The 20,606-nt window shown below is 40.9% G+C and overlaps 2 protein-coding genes across 4 annotated transcripts; one reads left to right on the forward strand and one right to left on the reverse strand.

Moving 5' to 3' along the window:
* Window positions 1–16: 16 nt before the first annotated feature.
* On the reverse strand, window positions 17–3,176 carry rassf11 (Ras association domain family member 11). Of its 2 annotated transcripts, none has more exons than XM_085781242.1 (3): window positions 2,998–3,081; window positions 2,633–2,900; window positions 17–2,550 (listed from the first exon to the last, which is right to left on the reverse strand). In XM_085781242.1, exons 2-3 carry the CDS (start codon window positions 2,733–2,735, stop codon window positions 1,220–1,222), a joined length of 1,434 nt encoding a protein of 477 aa, XP_085637368.1. In that variant the 5' UTR covers window positions 2,736–2,900; window positions 2,998–3,081; the 3' UTR covers window positions 17–1,219. The 2 variants fall into 2 exon arrangements, with proteins under 2 accessions (XP_085637368.1, XP_085637366.1); XM_085781240.1 differs by having other exon boundaries at window positions 997–2,550; window positions 2,633–2,745; window positions 2,998–3,176.
* Window positions 3,177–8,263: 5,087 nt separating this feature from the next.
* ampd1 (adenosine monophosphate deaminase 1 (isoform M)) lies at window positions 8,264–19,332 on the forward strand. 2 transcript variants are annotated; one of them, XM_085781247.1, is made up of 15 exons: window positions 8,264–8,366; window positions 11,916–12,081; window positions 12,166–12,310; window positions 13,059–13,224; window positions 13,316–13,535; window positions 14,136–14,265; window positions 14,816–15,010; window positions 15,634–15,765; window positions 15,906–16,069; window positions 16,175–16,301; window positions 16,530–16,693; window positions 16,784–16,904; window positions 18,139–18,312; window positions 18,488–18,598; window positions 18,924–19,332. In XM_085781247.1, the coding sequence occupies exons 1-15, from the start codon at window positions 8,345–8,347 to the stop codon at window positions 19,077–19,079; spliced, it is 2,193 nt and encodes a 730-aa protein (XP_085637373.1). In that variant the 5' UTR covers window positions 8,264–8,344; the 3' UTR covers window positions 19,080–19,332. The 2 variants fall into 2 exon arrangements, with proteins under 2 accessions (XP_085637373.1, XP_085637371.1); XM_085781245.1 differs by lacking the exon at window positions 8,264–8,366 and adding an exon at window positions 11,605–11,701.
* Window positions 19,333–20,606: the final 1,274 nt, after the last annotated feature.

The raw sequence follows: 20,606 nt of genomic DNA on the forward strand, positions 1-20,606 counted from the left end.
TTTTGTCTTTTTATTTCATAGAAAATTGACAATGTAGCTGTGAAAACTCCATCTTGTAGATAAAAGGTAGCATCGACATGAGCAAGAAAAAACTAACAGAATATATTTTTAATCTCTATTTTAAACCATTAGAGCTTTTATAATGGAGACAAAATGCACAGTTGAAACTAAACAGAAAAGCTGTACCACTGTGAGGAACAGCATTAGCTCTGTGTTGCATAGAACAGTAAAATGAAATGCATAATCCATAGTCGCGCATATTGATGTTGTGAGTTCCTGTCAAGGTCAGACTCCTCGGGGTGCCTGCAGACAAAGTGGGTGCAGGTACATTTATTTGACTTCCCTCTGATATCTACAACTATATACATGTTGTGTTCCAAAATTTGCCTTAATGCAAGGTAACAATGGCTTGTTACTGTTCACAGTTCACACAAACAATCATCACACAATTCCTCTATCTGCAGAATGAATTGGATATTTAAATACACTTACAATTTTCATTGATTTAACATAACTGGTACAGAATCTTTTTGTACCGTAAGTGAAATGCTGGTGGAGAGTCACTTACAGCTGCCTTTCTTTTTTCCCCACTTCTACAAATGATGAGTTAATATATATGCATAGACAAATACACAGACACATACATATTCTGTCAACTAGTGTCCTGTACCCTCTCTAAGATGTAACACCCATAATATAAGCCATGGAAATCTGCCATGTTTTTTCTGTCTGAGGTATAACCAACCCTGGCAATTAGATTTTCTTAAGAGTCACTGTCAGACCCTGTGTGACTAAGCTGTTCAATTAAACTTTGGACTGTGTCAACTCTTCCAGTGGAGTAGAATAATTCTGGCAGTTAACAGTAAAGCCAGTTACAATCAGTCCAACCTCCACTTTAGTAATGACGTGGTACAAGGGATTTGTCCCTGATTTACATATACTTATTACTTGTAATGTTAGAATTTCTGAATTTGTTTTCCTAAACTGTGCTTTCGACTTCAGCTGATCCCCTCGCTCTTGTTGAGAACCACTCAGTCTTACCTCTAACATGCAGCCTATTTCGTCACTAGGGGGCTCATTGAACGAGCCCTGGGAGGACTGGGATCATGTGGCAGTGAATACACCACAGCACTGAGGCTACCAGCCACATACTAGAGAAGTCAAACCAATAGGAGCTAGCATTATCACTGAATTTTATTGACTTTGCAGTAGTTCGTCTCTACACCTTAGTGCTGCCCAGATATATAGTCAGCTCGGAGCGATGAATCACCTTCTTCTTAGTGTGTAACTGAGAGCTTTGTGCTTCAGACCAGCGTGTCCACCACTCCCTGAGCTCTGTGGGCCCCGTGGGCCGCCGCTCTTTCATCTGGCTCGGAGAAACTAGAGCATGAGGGGAGCTGAAGTCTTTTCTGGGCAGGAACTTCCTGTTAACATTTCCATCCCCATCTGAATCAGATCGCTGCCGACTCCCATACTTAGTTGGAACCTCCGCCGCAGCATTTGATCCCGCTTTTGAAATCACCTCAGAATCCTCTTCAGCGACGCTTTGACAGGGAAAGAAATCAAGCCCTTGTATTTCGTTCTTGTACTCCTCCAGTTGGGCCTTACAATCCACAGCTTTCCCCTTCATCTCGAGGAACTGACACTGCAGATCTTTCTCATACCCTTCCTCTGCCTTTAGCTCGTTTTCCCAAAACCTGATCTGCTCCGTCTCCTCCTCAGCCGCTCTCTGCTGAGCCTCCTGCTTGGTTTGTTTGGACCTCTGCTTCTCCTCCAGCTCAGAAATCTGTTTGTCTATGCGTGCAATCTGGTCCTGTAAATCCTGCAGACAGCTGAGCTGACAGATTATGGTCTCTCTCAGACTGTTCTTCTCATCTTCAACCGTTGCAAAGCTTGAGCTGGACAGGTCTTCAGGTTTGACCTCTTGACTTCTCCTGTGGTGTTTGCTCTCTTTGCCCCTGGTCTGACTCCCCATGCAGCAGGACGTTTGCTGATCCAAGTCTGACTTCAAACTTTTCTCCCCTCTGACTTTGCCTCTGCTGCTTCGACCCGAGTTGTCTTTATCAACAGCAAGAGAGACATTCAGAGAGCTACGGTTCTTTTTATCAGTCTTCTTGCTGCTTTCCTTATCACAGGCCGTAGTACTGTAGACCTTGCCTTTCCCCAGGCTCTCCAGCCATTCCCAGGCCTCCTCCATGAGCGTCAGAGACTTCCTCTTGGGTCTCTTCAGCTCCTCCTTCTGTTGCTCAGCCTCCGGCCTCGAACCAGACAACGGGGGCAAGCTTTGGCGATGCAAACTCAACGAACCGCTGCTCCTCCGCATTCGAGCCCCCGCATCTTTTCTTCTCAGTGGTGGACAAGGCTGGTACCTGCCTACTTTTGCTCTGCCCGTTTCATCCCAGACGGAGGCCCCGTTGTGGAGCAGTGTGAGCTGGACCTCCCTGGCCTGCTCGCCATACTTCTCCAGGGTCTCCAGAAGGCGTTCGTTGGGCGTCATGCATCGCTCGAAGTCTTTGAATTTCTCCCGTAAGGTGTAGCGTCCAGGCTGACCTGAAGAGAGACGAACAAGTGTGGGTATCGGCACTATGTCAGGACATCAGGGTTAACCACAAGCATGCTGTAGGCTACATACCCAGAGCTTGAGCCAACGCGATGACCACTTCTTGGCATGTCGTCTCCTCTGTGACTCCACAGACCACACGTTGGATCCCGTCCACAGACACCTTCACTTCCATTGCACACAGTCTGGGATTTCTTTTAAGAAGACATTGAAGCCCTGTTGTCTTGTGCAGCAGCTCTTGTAGGGGAAGTGGCGGAGACGACTAAATGACCCTCCTTATCGTCCGCTGTAATCTGTCTGCCTGTGGTTTGCTGCTCAAGCTTGAGGGCAGTTTCACTCACTGTCACACACAGTAGCACATGCACTAATTACCACAAAAAGAACAGTTTCTATCAAAGAATATTCAATCAAAGATCCCAGTGACCTACAGTACGTACCTCTCTGTCCTGTCTGAGGGGCCGATGCTTGGACCTGTCTGCTCGCGGGGTGACTGCTCAGGCTGGGAGGAACAGCGGAGCAGTTCAGACCAATTAAAAATTCCCGAAGGCATCTACAATTTATGATCCCACCCATCTTGCATAGTTTCCACTCTGCCTGAGCAAACACACAGTAAAATGTCTTGTTTAGATATCAATTAAATTGTACAACAACAACAACAAAGGAGCCAACTCTGACAATTCAGTAATATTAAATATGTGATAAGTGAGTTATCACAGTGTGGAAAGTAGAGGAGAGTAAATGAATGAGACTGAATTAAATTTAGTTTCTTCAGTGTTTACAGAACAGAGCCATCGGTGGGGCCACCTGGTAGAGCAGGAACCATTTAGGTAAAGTCATATCATATCAATGAAAAATAGGAGTCATTTGTGTTTGTGTATTTTATTAGCTTGGAACAATTTTAGGGAATATTACTATTTGCCACATTTATTTATTATATTAACAATCATCGTCTGCTGAGCAGTGGCTGCATGTATCAAATACTACGGTGGCCCTTAGGGCTCAACGTTCTGCAACTTAAGAAAACACATGAAAAGACACAAAAGTGCTACAAATTCAGGAAACAACAAGTGACAAACCTGGCTGGGGCATTTCATATTTAGTACAGGTCATGTTCGCAGTAATGTCTGAATCATACTGATGTTATAGTGAACCAGACAAACAGCCTGGTCTGTCACTTTTCTGTCTCTGCAACACCTATGTTGTGCTTCTGCAGCACAAATGTTTTCTAAAATGACAGTGTGTTCATGTCTGTACACTAGTTTTCTTACAAGATGGTAAATTCATTGTGAAGGTGTGTAAAGTAAGTTTTATCTTGTGTTATTCAGCTGAACTTGACCACTGTTTTTCTTTTCTTTTCTTTTCTTTTTTAAATTGTGCAGTCTGTGTTTATTTATCTTAAACATGTAGCTGTAAAGCCTCCACACCTGATTGTGCCTGGAGTGTATCTTTGTAATGTGTGTGGTGTGTGTGTGTGACTGATCAGAACCTCTCCCTTCTTTTTTTCCCTCTGAAATAATAACAATAAAACTATTTTTTCATACAGCAGCTTCTAAATATATAGTCCACAAAATGCTTTGATAACAAAATGGAGGTCAGGACTGAGAGGGAGGACAAATAATATTCATATAAGAAAGAACAGTGGCAAATCAAAGGGAAACATGATATCACATAAAGTAAAGTCCATAAAAATTAGTAGTCTTTCCAAACCATTTCTTTATTGAATTATAAATTGTACATACAACACTCAAGAAGAGCAAAAAGACACATATAAGTACAGAAATATAAATGAGGAAAAAACAACAACAGACAAATGAGTATTAGTATTAGTGTTATCTCAAATGATAATAATAAGAAGAAGAAAAGAAAAATACCATTCAGATCAGTTCATTTTCCTTCAACTTCAACATTAGTATGTTTCAGGAAGTTACAAAAGGTCCCTAACCCTGTCCCAGAATTTGTTGAGTCTAATTCTTTGCGATGTATTTCACCTTTTCCAAGGTAAAGTAAAAAATAAACATTATCTTCAGCCATTGTGAGGTTGTGCAGTTCATTTCTTTCTCCCATGAGAAAGATAAAAAATTAGTTTTAAGAAGTGATTTCATAATAGTTATTGATTCAGTCTCACCTCCTCAGGTAGATTAAACGTCAGTGTAAAGTGTGTTCAGTGCAGCGGAGCAGTGCGTTCTAATAGGACGTGTGCTTTATTGCTTCATTCAAGAGAATACATTGCACAGTCTCATTTCAAAGAGGCACATTAAACATATTTGTATCTCCTGATCCCTGAGTCACACACTGGCATGGCCTCGTCCTCCATTTATACCAATCAGCAGGTTCTATTTTTATAGGCTGTCACACCACGAGATTTTAAAACATGAAATCTGCTGCTCCTGCTTTTTAATGTGCAGCACAGGTTAAGAAAACACTCAATCGCTCAGTTCCTTCTGTACCTTGGAGCAACATTTTGAACAAAAACATGTGCATGTGTGTGTGTGCAGAGGATTGTACATCAGTGCTGTCTTTAGATCTGGGTGTTCCTCCGTATCGCTCCTACAGGAAGCCTGATAACAAACTGGACATGTAAACATGTTGGACTTGTAAACTGCAACCAAAACTGCCACTATGAAACAAACACCACTAACCTCATTCGTCAGTGACTGAGTTTGTGCTGTGGAACATCTTCAATACATTTAAGTCCTGGCTGTTTGTTTTCGGAAGATTTCAGTTGTGAAATTTACCTTTTTTAAAACAGTGTGTCAGGATTGTTTTTTTTTCACTCAGTGTTTGCTAAAGTGTCTTGATGTTAGAATCAACACAGAACATTTTTGTTATTTTGATTCTCCTGTCACTTGTGCAAATACGGCCATATGGTCAGCTTGAAGGGCCTGTAGTCACAAGTGAACCTGACACCAGAAATAATCAATACAAAAAAGAACACTGTCATATAGCACTAGCTCCAACTGTTTATTATATTTATTAGAATTAAACTCACAACAGCTGCTTGTGATGATATTGCATCATGCAGTGAGTTATATCTGTCATTAAACATCCCCTCGTTGATATAAATACAAATTTCAAAATAATAGTAACACCTGTCACTACAGTTCAACAGCACCTTACTACTATTTATCTTTGGTCTATTTTAAACCCACGTACACAACGTGTAAACACTTGTTTGTCATCTACAGTGGCAAGAAAAAAGTTAACGAAACCTTTGGAATTTCCTAGTTTTCTGCATTAATTGCTTTCCAGAAAAAAGACATCTTCTACTGAAGCTCAGTAGAAATTGGGTGATGCAGCAGGACAATGACCCTACACATCGAAGTAAATCTACAACAGACTCAGAGTGGCTTAAAAAAAAAAAGTGTATGTATGTTCAATAAAGACATGACATATTGTTTGTGTAGTTTTTTTTTTTTTTTGTCTATACTTGTGACTTAGATGTAGATCGGATCACATTTTATTACCAATTAACCCAGAAAACTAATTACAAAAGGTTCACATACTTGCCACTGTACTTTGTGTTGTGTTTGCATGGATGCATTTACACTAATTAAAGTCCTAAGGATGAGTAAGCTGTTTAGAGCTGAATTGATAATAAAAATCACCAGCTCTTAAAAACTGTTTCAACACATGCTGGATGTCATAAAAAAAGAGGATTTATTGCAAACTTTATATACTTAGCTTCATCCTTTGATTTTAGTTGAAAGAAGTTTATTTTCATCATGTTTGTTGTTTCTGGATTATTATGTTGTCTGAGATTGCCTGGAAAACTGAAAACCACAGTAAATGGTCCATGTGGCCAAACTCTACCCAAACAACTCCCTAGACCAGAGGCAGCACACAGGGAGCACCTGTTGTAATTTGGTAGTGTCTGACAGTTTGAGCAATGACGATCAGGGTAATAGGAGCCAGGGGAAACTTGGACTCCCTGCTCATGTCAACCACACGTCCAACAGCTTCTGAAGATTTCTCAGGTTCGCAGTGAGGAACAGGAAAAGGAGACTCTGCAGAGCGTTTTTCACCGCTGTTGACCTGTGTGAGGGTTTTTCTCAGAGGTCACGGCCACATGGCAGTACAAAAAGATATTTTTAATGCTATATCTAAAATATAGCATTAAGAATTAACATACAAAGAACTGAAATGAATTTGAACTTCAGCCTTGAACCTATCAGTGCCCAATCAAATTAGTTTGGTGGCTCAATTACAAAACTTAAGTGCAAAATTATAATTCCCAGGAAGGACTCAGGTCTTGGCAGAAAAGTTAAATGCTTTGGAACCTATAAGTCTGAAACATCCTCAAACACAAGGTTTTCAAAACTAGCTTCATTATTTTCACTTATGAGGGCTGACTGCCCGTTCCTAACCTGATCTCTTTAACTAGTTGCCCCCGAAGAGGAACGCTGACATTTAGGATCACATTCCCTAAAAATAGACGGCTTGTTAAGTGTCCTCAAGTTGTACCATGTCTTAGGGTGAACAGAGAAGCAGAAATGTGTGACATAAGGTTGGGCAAGGTAAACACAGATTTTTCCCTCTAAAAATCTTTCTGTGTGGTGAGATACCACAACTAAGGTGATACTGGACATTTACAATTAAAAAGACTCTGATTAAGATCAAGTTTTTAATGTTGTCAAAATCCATATAAAGTTTTTTATTTAGCAACATAATCATAAACAAAATATTCATCAACACCATGACTGAGGTTTCCCAACTGGGGGAGCATACATCAGTCCAACGGCTCATTTCTCTGACTACCCATTCTACAGTGTTAAGGTTAGGTTTAGGGTAAGGTTAAGGGTTAGGGCTACTTAAGTCGGAGAAATGGGAGTTCGGACTAATGGACGCAAAAATAAATAAATGTATGGTCGGAGAAATGGGTAGTCGGACGGACGTCATGCGCCCTCCCAACTGCAGTCTCTGCATATGCAGAAACACAGATTCTCACAGCCAGGCTTTCATACGTCGCAGATCTAAGGAACCAATCAAATGTCAACCTGTGGGGAAAGGGGGTGGGGCTAAATAAACCTGAGAATCCTTGACTACAGACAAATCTACAGACAGGCGGTTAGCATTAGCACAAGTGCTAATGGCGACTGCCAGTTAGAGCTAATAAACAAATAAAAGAAAATTCACAACATGTTACTGAGTCCTTTTTACAATCTTGGTGCTACACACTCTCTTTGAATGTCAACCAGGGGAATATGCAATGCAGAAACTGTTCGTCATTGCAATTAGTATGTGTATGTTAGTTTTAAAATGTCCTATTAAATATTAATGTATTCACCTTGCGATGTTTGTTTCTTGATTGAAATATTTATTTTATTGACAATTTCATCCAACGGCAACATTATCAATCATTTAAAATCCATTACATTGACCTTGTATAGTATTTATGTATTGAATCTGCTTGAATTAACTAATGAGCAAACCCATCTAAGCAGCCAGCTGCCATGTGTAGAGCAACTTCTGCAGCTATCAGGGTGTTATATAATAAGTGTTCACTCACACACACATACCCGTCTCTTTGTCTACACACTGTGCCTGTCACTGAGCCGTGGTTGCATAGACAACTTAAAATAGAGTTGGACACACACACATATGAGTTCCCCGTTACATCGAGGCGTGTCCAGTGTGGGCACAGCAGGTTCTGGTTACACGTGAGGGAGAAGGAGCTTAATATTGCAGAGTCTGAGCACAGGGCTCCTCACTTCCCTCTTACAGTGGTCCAGTGGCTGACCACCCTTTACCAGTCCTCAGGGAGCGTTTCTTGGGAAGAGCGTCACCATGCCTAAAGTCATAGTGCCAGGTGAGTATGGGCAGACTGACTCTTGGGCTTAAAACGTGCACTCTCAGTAAACTTGACCTTTTCTGTCAAAATACAACCCTCATTTCTGTTTGTTGGAGATCTGTGGAACGTGTAGGATGTGAGAGCTCCCAAAATGTCTAACAAAATACTTTGAATGTATCTTATCTTATGTGTACGGGTCACACAGCTTACTTATGCAGAATATCAGCACATGTTCAGATAGTAAATTCCCATCTGTTTGCCAGTGCCACTTTGTCTCTTTAACGGGCAGCACTGACAGCAGGTTCATCGGTGTTAAAATGCATATAGTTTCACTATGAAGTACATACCAACTAATGTATAGACATCACAAGAAGTTTCCTCCCAGATTTGGACACATTTCACAATAAAAATACATTGGATCTTAACATTTCCCTTGTGATTCATGCTGAAACTGCAGATTTTTGTATATAATTTAATTCCATTGATACAAACATGTAAGCACCCACTTTAAGGGTTCAAGGCATGTGGTGTATATAAATAAAGTTAGTGATAATGTCAAGAGGGCACATCAGATAGAGGTGATTTGTCATCAGGTTCTTGCAGGTCCAGTGTGACATGTGGTTTGCATTGTGATTCCTCTTGTACTATGTCCCTCACTATCAAGAGCTCTATCATCACTACTATGCTGTTTTAATGGCTGCCAATTATAGGCTTACCTCCACCAGGCATTAGGCAACTGGCAACTTTTTCAAAGGGTAAAAAAAATAGCAATGCGGGGGTCCGAGCAGCTGCTGTGTCTGAGGAGCTTGATTTCTCCACCGATAGGGTTGTTATGATTCAGCTGGCAGGTACTGGTGGAGACTGTGTCTGAGACTGTTTACACTTGTTGTGACATTTTAGGGTCAGTGGTAGCAGGTGTGGGCAGCTGACAACAACTGTGTAATGATCAAACTGATCAAATTCACATCACTCTTATTTTAAAGGTGTAGTTCTGCTATATTTATCTCTAAAGATGCCAAAAAGTTTTAATGGAATTAATGAGATTTAACTTTGAGAACACAACAGTTAATAGAAACAGTGTCCAGTGTCCATTAATGGAACTCACTAATTTTGATTTTCTTCTTTTTTTTTTTTTTACTGAATTTTTTTTTTTTTTTTACTGAATTTTTGTTCAACATACACTTCATAAAACATATAACTTGGGAATGATGCTCATATACTTGTTTTAACTTACATCTGTTCCAATTATTTCAAAAAAAATATTGTTTGATGGCATAAAAAACAGACACTGACATTAAAGACATTGACATTGAGCTAATTCATTTCCATCCCTGATTCAAACTACAGCAGAGGCCAACATTTCAGAGCGTATGTTCATTTGTGTGTCCAAAACAAAAGAATAGTGAAACTAAAAGGAATGCAGGCAACAAGAGTTGTGACATTGCTCGTATGATGACCATCTTCACAATCTGTTTACTTGCTGCAACATTTTTTGTTTTGTTTTGTTTTTGTTTGCCTTGCTTTAGCGGAGGGGCTGTGGCCTCATTTCGGGCAAAATGATCAATAGTTAAATCAGATCTCTACCTGTCTTTCTGAAGGCGGAGTTTGCCCAATATGGAAACTGTAATGCTGATGATTTTCAGTGGGACTTTTCAAAGGGGGTGTCCCAATTATGAGCAAAGCTCCGTTGTTTGGATGTTGTTGCCGCTCTGAGACATAACCACCTGTTTTGTCTCTCTCTAACCTGGATACACACACACTGACTGGGACTTTTTGCTAACTCAACAGAGGGAGGAAGTAAGTATGGAGCAGGGAGATATTTATTTTATGAGTATGAGAGACAATGTGAAGCATTACACAAATGCATGGTTTACTGTATGGATGTGAGATAGTCACATCACCAAATATTCATTTTCCAAATGCACTTAAATGCAACCCAGGAAACCTGATCTTGATGAATGAATGAATGAATATCTGTTCCATATAATTCAGAAAGCGATGAAATCTAGTGGAAATGGGCACCATTTATTAATCTGCTGTTCAACTTTGAGATCAGTTTTCAGTTTTGTGTTTTTATGTAGATGCTTCACAGATGAAGCATCGTTGATCAAAACTGAACTCAAAGTGAACATTTACATTAATAAATGACTTTTTCCAGGTCACTGACTCCTCCACCATGGGAATGCTTATCAGTAAACAAATCAGCACCTGATCGATACATTGACTTCAGACCTGTTTGACTGACTTGAAGGATGGGCACAGACGGCTTAACCCTGAACACCAGAAGGGACATTTGATGCATCGTGACATGCACAGAGATATTACATTTGAGGTCTGATGATCATCTCTGTGTGTGCCATGAAGATGTCCAGCTGCTGTGTCCAACATTATTGAATTCAATTTAACACATGTGTCCTCTCCATTATCCATCCTCGCACTGTATCTCACCTTAATCTCACTTATACATTACACTCCATCCACACTCTTGTTCCCACCTCCTACTGGCCCAGTGTGTCATTTCATTGCTGACAGTATCCTCTATACTGTTGCATGTATTTCTGATCAAAGGTCTCTTTTTATAGCCTATTACAGTACAATTATTCCTCATGAATCCCTACTGCAGTTCAATATAAAATGTATTAACCCATGCATTTCTAACACTCTTTTTCTTTGGGTTTGATCCTGGGTGACGCTGCTCTCTCTTTGCTGGGCCTAATCAGGTCATCAGAGTAAGTATGGAGAAACAGGAAGCAATAACTCAAGTCGTCTGATATGTGCCACATTGGAACATGTCACATATTAGAGTAGAAAGTCTTTGCTCTTGGGTAGTGAGTGCATGTAACATGAGGTTGAGCTAGAGGTTGAGCAGTTACCTGTCTGCAGACATCAAGTGATGTCACGTGCGTGTATTGTCCTTGTATTGTATTGTATGAGTCCTGTTGGTCATATAACTCCAGTCATTTTGGACTGTGACCCACTTTTCCTGTCAAGTTTTTCCAGCATATTGATGAATTCTAATCAAATCTACTTCATATAGAGCCACTCACACATTGATTAATGGGGTGCAATTAATGATTAAATGAAAAATGAACGATGGAAAGTGATGAGAAAACTGGGTCTGGAGTTGTACTGTACAGACATTTAGAAAGGCTTCACCTATCTATATCTATGTTGTTTCGTATGAGTCGAGCTGACTGTGTGTCTCGGTGCTTCATCACTGTAGTTCTTCTATATGCATGGGACTTTGTGTTTGCAGCCCAGACTGGAGGTCAGAGTTGCAGACTTGTAGTGGCTGCGTCAGTCTTTGGTCATGTGTACAGCACATGTGATGGAGTCTATACACATCACTGTCGGTAAGGTATATGCTTTGTATGTCATAGATGTAGAACATGTCCACACTACAGTTCACTCTGTAGCCATTGTATCAGTGGCCATACAATGTAGAGGAGCAGCTCAAGTTCTGTTTGTGATGTGCTACATGTTCAGTTTGGAGCTGCATGATGCCATGAGAGCAGGAGGTATTTCTATCACTCACGAGAACATGCTTCTGTTGTGTCTGACTGACAGAGACTGATGACAAGATGAGGGCCTTCGCGGAGGAAGTCTTTGCGTCTGAGACCAAAGATGAGAACGTCCGTGATGAGATCTCCATGTTTGATGTGGCTGAGGACTGCCCCATCTTTCACCATGAGTTGGCCCACCATCTGCACGCCGACGATGATCATGAGAAACGGTGAGGCGAGGGGAAAGCAAACTTTTCAGATACTTTGACGGTGGATGAAGCTGACCACTGACCCTCACCTCTCCTTCTCCACAGCAAGAGGCTCCAGCGCAGCCGCACCATGGCTGTGCCCGCTGCTGCTGCTTCTGCCCCTGTGGTGTCCCTGAAGGTGGAGACGCCCACTTACCTGGAAGTGCCCGACTTCCAGAGAGTGGCCATCATTGGAGACTATGCCTCTGGGGTACCTTCTGAAATTTACCATGGTGTCTGTTTATTTGTGTTTACTGAAATAAGCCTGAGTGATTGGAGTAATGAACTTTAACTGATGATGCGTTTGTGGGTCAGTGGCCATGTCACCCCCATGAATGGAGCTATGGTCTCAAGTCAGGGGTTTAGGTTTCATTGTTATGGGTCTTACACTTATACAGATAGAGACACTTTGGGGAGGCTAGCTGCTATCTCTGTTTGGGAGTGTGCCTATGTTCCCACAGCCCTATGTTCCCTCAGCCCTATGTTCCCTCTGGACTCTCTCTATCTATCTGGCCTGTCTAGCCTCTACCTGGTCTTTTTACTAAACTTAACCAACTCCTTTCTTCATTGCCTAAACCCAACCAATGGTGGGACCGAAGGGCTGTGGGAACATAGGAATGACCCCCTCTGTTTTAGCTTCCATAAGCAAGTTTACTGATACACTCACTTTAGGCTACATAACATAATAGCTACATTATATCACTGTGAACAAGCGACAGCTCCTGTGATGCAAAATGTCTGACAAACAGGAGAAAATAACAATATTTTGTACACAAAACTGATTGCTGCTGCTAAATGCTATCTGGCTAGCTAGCATTTATTAGCCTAATTCATTTTCCTATCTGAATACATCTAATTAGATGTATTTTGGGGATCTTTTAGCTGAGATTCTATTGATTTAAGTTTTACATTTAAAAAATATTTTAGCCTAATGCTTGCAACATTTATGTGTATTTCAGGTGACCCTGGATGACTTTGAGCTGTCCTGTAAGGGTCTGTACCGTGCCCTGACCATCAGGGAGAAGTACATGAGACTGGCCTACCAGCGCTACCCACGCACAACCTCCCAGTACCTGCGTGATATTGAGGGTGAAAGCTTCAAGCCTGAAGATCAGCTGCAGCCAGGTGAGGAGATAACACCTGGGCTTCACATTAATGAGCACAGTGTAACAATGTTATTATTTACGTCATATTTCTTTCTCCCATACATCGTCAGTCTTCACGACTCCTCCAAAGAACGGAGAGGACCCCTTTGACCCCAAGGACCTGCCAAAGAATCTGGGCTATGTGGCTCGTATGAAGGATGGTGTCATCTATGTGTACAACGATGCTGCAGCTGCTGACAAACATCAGCCCAAAGACATGCCCTGCCCCGACTACAACACCTTCATCGACGACATGAACTTCCTTATCGCCCTCATTGCTCAGGGCCCAACGTGAGTTCTTCTTTAAGTGTCTCACTTTCAGAAAAAGCAAAAATCTTTGCACATCTATTTCCTTGGCAGGTGCGTCGGAGGATGACAATTAAGTCCAAATTAAACAAAGAAGAATTCCCGCACACATAGCCAACTTGTAGAATTTATTGCGACGTTTCGGTACTAGACCTTTTTCAACATTTGCTTGAAAAAGGTCTAGTACCGAAACGTTGCAATAAATTCTGCAAGTTGGCTATGTGTGCGGGAACTCTTCTTTTTTTTAAGTATCTCACTTTCGAAACGTCCCAGTCATTTCACCCCCATCTACTTTCTGCAAAATCATGTCAGGTATTTATCACTTTCCCCTGGTGACCTGTCAGCCTTCTTTTAGGTGACCCCGTGGTCAACTGACTGTTAAATCATCAGTGTGAGGTCCTGGATGCCACTGAGACATCTACAGCTAATTAACTGACAATAACAAGTCACTTATCAACATTTTCCCTCCTAACTTCCTGAAGTAGCAGTGACATGTTTTATGTATAAAAACCCTTAATATATGATTAACAAGGTGCCTTACGATGCAGCTCGTAGCTCAGTGCTCTGATATCTTTTGCATTGCAGTAAGACCTACACTCACCGTCGTCTCAAGTTCCTCACATCCAAGTTCAACGTGCATGAGATGCTGAATGAGATGGAGGAGATGAAGGAGCTGAAGATGAACCCACACAGGGACTTTTACAACTGTAGGAAGGTATGAACTAAAACAGGAAGATCATTTATTACAGTCATTGCATCTACATTTGCTTAAAACAAACAAGACCGTTCTAAATCAATCTTTAGCCCAAGTCCACTTTTCTTTTGGAAAACACATGCATTACAGCTGTAGTTCCTTCAACAAAAGGATTTTTAGAGCAACTCTGCACTTTTCCTCCATTGATCTTAAATTCTTCACACAGACTTTTAATGAAGGTGCTGCACAGTAGATCTAAGAGGCTGAGGTAGAAATCGGATTCAGAAATTGTTTGGTTTTGTATGTCACATAAAATATACATTGTGTTTATAAGACTAAATATTTGAAAAACCTCCTTTGAGTCCACTGAATATCAACGGTTTAAGTTTTTATTTTTTTATTTATTCTTAAGATATTCCGAATTTACATTTACACAAATGATTGGATGAATTCTATTGCTGCCATGCACCTTATGTATGTATCCTGCTCCCTCTTGTGTCCATACAGAGTAACTGCATCACATAAACTCCATGCAAATCATAACAGTCTCACGTCCTCTCCTATTTCCCAGGTTGACACCCATATCCACGCTGCCGCCTGCATGAACCAGAAGCATCTGCTGCGCTTTATCAAGAAGTCTTACCGTGTGGACGCAGACCGCATTGTCCACAAAATTAAAGACAAGGAGGTCACCATGAGGGAGCTGTTCAAGACCCTCAACCTGCACCCCTATGACCTCACTGTGGACTCCCTTGATGTGCACGCTGTACGTTACATGCAGATCAGAGGCATCAGTAGGGTTTAACAATATGAAAACAGTGCATAGGCTACAGTTATAGAACTGTATAAACATAACATACATATATACTACAGTCAGGGAAAAAACAAGGTTGGATTTAATCTCAGATTAGCTCTTATTATATTTTCATAAAAATAACGTTTAAAATGAGTTAATCCAGGTTTAAAATTAGGCCAAACTCTGCTGAACCATTTCAAATGAGTCTGGTTTAATTTACTAACACTAGCCTAAATAATCTGCATGCTGCCCTTGCCAAAATTAAGCCTCTTAAATTGATGTTTTTAAATTAAACAGAGCCATTTTTAACGCTTTGGGTGCAGCAGAACTGAATCTTGATTTCAAGTAAAAAACTGTGAGTATTCAGTTCAGGTTTAATTTCATCTCTCTTAACTTTAAAATAGTTTGGAGCAGCAGAATTTCAGTTTAAACCAGGATTTAATAAGGTTTAAAATGTACTGGTAATCCAACCGAGAGGATATGTTTTTTTCTCCATACTATTTACACATCAGCTATCAGGGCATATTGATCCCATTGTTTCCACTCTCTTCCACCCTTTAATCTAAATCTCTTCTCTTGTTGTTTCTCTGAAGGGGAGACAAACCTTCCAGCGTTTTGATAAATTCAACGCCAAGTACAACCCCGTGGGAGCCAGTGAGTTGCGTGACCTGTACATGAAGACGGAGAACCACATCAACGGAGAGTACTTTGCCACCATCATCAAGGTTTGCTTCACCATTGTAACATCATCTGATATATTATCCTACTGACATCCTGTTTAGAGACACACATACAGTATGAGAATACAATCAAGGAAGTTTGGTAACTTCCCATCAGAGCCTGATCTGACCTTTACCTAAACCAGGAAGTAGCCACTGACCTGGAGGACGCTAAGTACCAGTATGCTGAGCCTCGTCTGTCCATCTATGGGTGCAACCCTAATGAGTGGGCCAAACTCTCCGGCTGGTTTGTCAAGCACAGAGTCTTCTCCCCTAACCTCAAATGGATGATTCAAGTGCCCAGGATCTAGTAAGTTTTCAGTTTCTGCTCTCATGTAACTTGAAAGAAAATCCCCAAAAGGCTTGAGTGTTTTCAGATTTCACTTGACGTTATTTTGTCCCTCTTCTCTCTCAGCGACATCTTCAGAGGCAGGAACTTTGTGCCCCACTTCGGCAAGATGCTGGAGAACATTTTCCTTCCTGTGTTCCAGGCCACCATCGACCCACAGTCAAACCCAGAGCTCAGCCTCTTCCTCAAGCATGTGAGTCAAACACAGTCATAACAGCTCAGACACAACACAGACCCAAGAGTCAGCATCTTATATTGGCCAAAGCCATGAATCCATGAAGGTTATGATTGAAGGAATGAAAACAAAACATTAAAATGAATTAGAAAATTAACAGAAGATTTAAATTTGCAGAAATTCCCATTTTAGCTGAACTGTCACCTTAAACACTGTGAAATAAATCATCTGCCTCCTGGTGTGTAGGTGACAGGTTTTGACAGCGTGGACGACGAGTCCAAGCACAGCGGCCACATGTTCTCCACTAAGAGCCCCAAACCTGAGGAGTGGGACATCGCCAAGAACCCCTCCTACACCTACTACATCTACTACATGTATGCAAACATCGCTGTGCTCAACCAGCTCCGCAGGTGAGTTTTCTGCTACTACTTGACGAAGTCCCTATAAGAGCATGTCTCCTTTCTCTAATACGATACTTACTATCATCTTCTGTTCTCCAGACAGAGGGGGATGAACACCTTCATGTTCAGGCCTCACTGTGGTGAGGCCGGTGCTGTCACCCATCTGCTGGCCTGCTTCATGACCGCTGACAACATCTCTCACGGCCTGAACCTCAAGAAGGTCAGACATCACACACACACACACACCAACACACACCAACACACACAGAGTGAACTCACTTACACTTGATCAAAAATTTCAGTCAAGGTTTCCCTAACTTAAGTTTCTATTGTCTTAAAACACAATATGACCAGATTACATTAAATTTGGAAAGACAACATAAATAGTTTTTTGAGTATTAATGCTCTGTATATTCTGTAATTCTTAGACATCTTCACAGACCCAACAGCCTTTCATAATGTTGTGTAAAACTGCTGGTGACTGGAATCATTTAAGTCATTACATATAGAACATTTTTTCATGGTGTAACCTCTTATCTGAAAGAACCAAAGTACATCCTTTCTTGCTATATAGTATTTCCATGCTCTCTGATAAGGACCACAGCTGTGAAGAGGTTCCTAAAGGGAGAAAATACCCTTTCAGGCCCAAAGTCTGAAACCCAGATATGACCTACTTTGTATTACAGTAATTGAGGTTTGATAATGACTAGAGCAGAGGACCCCAACCTGTTGGCTGGTTTCCACTGGTGGCAATACAATTTTGGTCAAAATGTGTAATTATACAAGAAATATAATGTTTTAAAGGTTTTTTAACAAAATGGTTAAAAAAAACATTTAAAAAGCAAAAACATCCCTGTTTTTCTCTTGTATCAAGCCACTTAACTTCTTTCTGTCTCTGTTGATTGTGCACTAAAGTGTGAAAAACATTGAAAAATGGGAAAAGCTGGTTAGCAACAGGAGGAATTGAAATTGAATAGAGTTGCAGACAGATGGTGAATTCAGTTCAGACATGAATGTTCAGTCATCATCAAAGTAAGAAAGAAAGAAAGAAAGAAAGAAAGAAAGAAAGAAAGAAAGAAAAGAAAAGGCATTATTTGGCCTCCATACTGTTCTGGGGTCAGATGTGGGTCACCTACATTTTTGAGATTTTCAAGTGGAGCCCCTGGACTAGAGTAAGAGAGGACATTATCCTGAATCTGATTTCAGAACCTGAAACTGATATTGCCCAGTTATTGGATTATTGCAACAATCTTTCATTGACAGAACGTTTCTTAGAGCAATATATCCAACTGCACAACTGATATTGTAATGACTATGCATAATTTAACAGTTTGTAAATATTACCTATTGCCCTCTAATGCCTGCTTTATTCATCAAAATGCCATCTTTTGACAAATACTCACATAAATGGACTTGTAACTGATCATCTCCATTGCTCTCTTCTCCATCTTCAGAGCCCTGTGCTGCAGTACCTGTACTTCCTGACCCAGCTCCCCATCGCCATGTCCCCTCTGAGCAACAACAGCCTGTTCCTGGAGTACGCCAAGAACCCCCTGCTCGAGTTCCACAAGAAAGGCCTGGTGGTGTCTCTGTCCACCGACGACCCCATGCAGTTCCACTACACCAAGGTCTGAGCGCATGTTAACAATGGGCATTGTATCATGCACATCTATAGGCATGCAACAGAATAGGCTTTGAATTTCAACATAAACATTATGTCATATGTAGAGCATGCAGAATTTAGATGTGTGCAAAGTTAACTGTTCAAATAGTGTTAATAACAATTGGCCTTTATGTCCACAGGAGCCCCTGATGGAGGAGTACGCCATTGCAGCCCAGGTCTTCAAGCTCAGCACCTGCGATATGTGTGAGATCTCCAGGAACAGTGTTCTGCAGAGTGCCCTGTCTCATGAGGTAATGGAGCTTAAATATGATGGTGCATTGTTTTTGTTTTTGTTTTTAACATGTTTGATAAATACGATATCATAGGGGCGGTGTTTAGCTCAGTTGGTAGAGCACCCGCTCCATGTGTTGAGGCTATAGTCCTCACTGCAGGCGACCCCGGTTCCGAGCGGCCCTATCCTGCGTGTCATTCCCCCCCTCTCTGCCTCCCATTCCCTGTCTCTCTCGACTATCCTGTCAAGCCCCTAAAAATATATATATTAAAAAAAAAAAAAAAAAACGATATCATACATGATGTTCAGCCTCACTATAACAAGCTGGATCTTTACTCCTCCAGGAGAAGCTCCACTTCCTGGGTAACGATTACTTGAAGGAGGGTCCTGAGGGCAATGACATTCGCAAGACCAACGTGGCTCAGATCCGTATGGCGTATCGCTTTGAGACCCTGTGCTACGAGCTCAACCTCATCAAGGAGGGCCTGAAGACCGAGTAAACACACACAAAACCATTACAACTCATCTTTACTGTGATGTAGAAACCTTTCTGAATTTGTTTTACACAAGTGAATCTTAAAGAAGAAACTGGCCTTGTCAGACACTGCTGCTCTTTCCTTTGGAAGAAGAAACCTTTTTTTTTTTTTACCTTACGCCATCTGCACATCTTGTCTAATTGTCCTGAACATTACAGTATGTGCATGGAGAAACATCGGGTATAAGTATGACAAGAAATAAAATATCAAAAAACTACTTTTTCCATGTGTGGTTTTTGTCCTGTTCATACATCTCTTTACAGCAATGTTTATTAGACTGCAGGATCCAGATGTTCCTCATGACCTCTGACATGAGACTTGCTGCGCACTCTCTTATCCACCATCTTGTTTCCTATACAGTCCACAATGTAGGCTACTTAGAGAAGTTTTCAGATGGACATTGACTACTTTAGAAGATTCACTGTGTAAACATCAAGCTGTATCAGCAGGATGGGAAAATAAATGTGCATTGATCATGCAAATTTAATGAAGTCATAAGCCTGAGTTGCTGCATAATGCATCACTTGTACCATCACCGTTTGATGGAGCCTCCATGATGTCTGCCATTTCCTATAAAAAGATGCTGCTCATTTTATTGAACATCCTGACAAGGAAAAGACATAGTCAGCATTTTAGCTGGACCTTGTTCCATGGATGAAGATCAAGGGTGATTTATTTTAAAGTTATGTCTAAAGAGCAAAAGAATACATGAAAGAGAAGCAATACTCCTTGACCTTATTTAAGTAGTATATAGCCTATATACTGTATATATTAGAATACAACAAATAGATTTTCAAGCGGATAAACTGCATCTGCTACGATGTATAGCTAATGATCTATAGGCCCATATTAATTAGACTCCGGTAGGCCTAGTTTTCTGTTTGTTTGTTTGTTTTTTTAATTTTTATTAGTAGGCCTATTATTATTGTCTCGAATGTGATTTCACACCAGTTTCCAAGCAGTTCCAATGCTGCCAATCATTTCCCTGCACCCAAATATCACATCACACTGTTTTATGAATGAAAAGTAACTTATGGAGTCGCACCGGCGTCGTTTACAGCACGGTGTCTATAATTTCCCAGGACACCTGAAGACAACAGTATTTGTTCATCGATGACAGCTGCAAGAGTTGATATGATGACGTCTTCCCTCCTGAATCGGGAGGATTCAACCAGACTTTCTCACAGTCGGTCGCGTCAAGCTACACTATAACATCGAGAGTTAAACCGGAAGTCCGGTCAATTGATGTAAATAAAGTGCTAAAAGACATAGATGGTTTTACACCACAATGGATTGAGTGATTACATTCCTAAAAAAAAGGATAAATATTTGCTTACAAATAGGTTAGCATGTAAGGCTTATCATAAAAAAAGAAAAGAAAAGGAAAGAAAAGAAAATTAAACTCATACATCAGTTGTTGAAGTGGTCATGTAGCATAGGCTACATTATTTGTCCTTTAGGAGCCCTAGCTAGTTTTTTTTTTTGCCGATC

This window comes from Trachurus japonicus, chromosome 7, assembly GCF_045865225.1.
Source record: "Trachurus japonicus isolate A0001 chromosome 7, Traja_1.0".
NCBI lineage: Eukaryota > Metazoa > Chordata > Actinopteri > Carangiformes > Carangidae > Trachurus > Trachurus japonicus.

What these genes read in the sequence shown, in the direction of transcription:
- rassf11 (XM_085781240.1), bottom strand. Translation starts at nt 3,110, where the DNA reads ATGCCTTCGGGAATTTTTAATTGGTCTGAACTGCTCCGCTGTTCCTCC. An exon ending in CCCTCAGACAGGACAGAGAG is followed by an intron (nt 2,746 to 2,997) that starts GTACGTACTGTA and finishes AAGAAATCCCAG; the next exon opens with ACTGTGTGCAATGGAAGTGA. An exon ending in CGCGTTGGCTCAAGCTCTGG is followed by an intron (nt 2,551 to 2,632) that starts GTATGTAGCCTA and finishes GTCTCTCTTCAG; the next exon opens with GTCAGCCTGGACGCTACACC.
- ampd1 (XM_085781245.1), top strand. Translation starts at nt 11,659, where the DNA reads ATGTGTACAGCACATGTGATGGAGTCTATACACATCACTGTCG. An exon ending in TGAAGATCAGCTGCAGCCAG is followed by an intron (nt 13,225 to 13,315) that starts GTGAGGAGATAA and finishes ATACATCGTCAG; the next exon opens with TCTTCACGACTCCTCCAAAG. An exon ending in ACTTTGCCACCATCATCAAG is followed by an intron (nt 15,766 to 15,905) that starts GTTTGCTTCACC and finishes TACCTAAACCAG; the next exon opens with GAAGTAGCCACTGACCTGGA.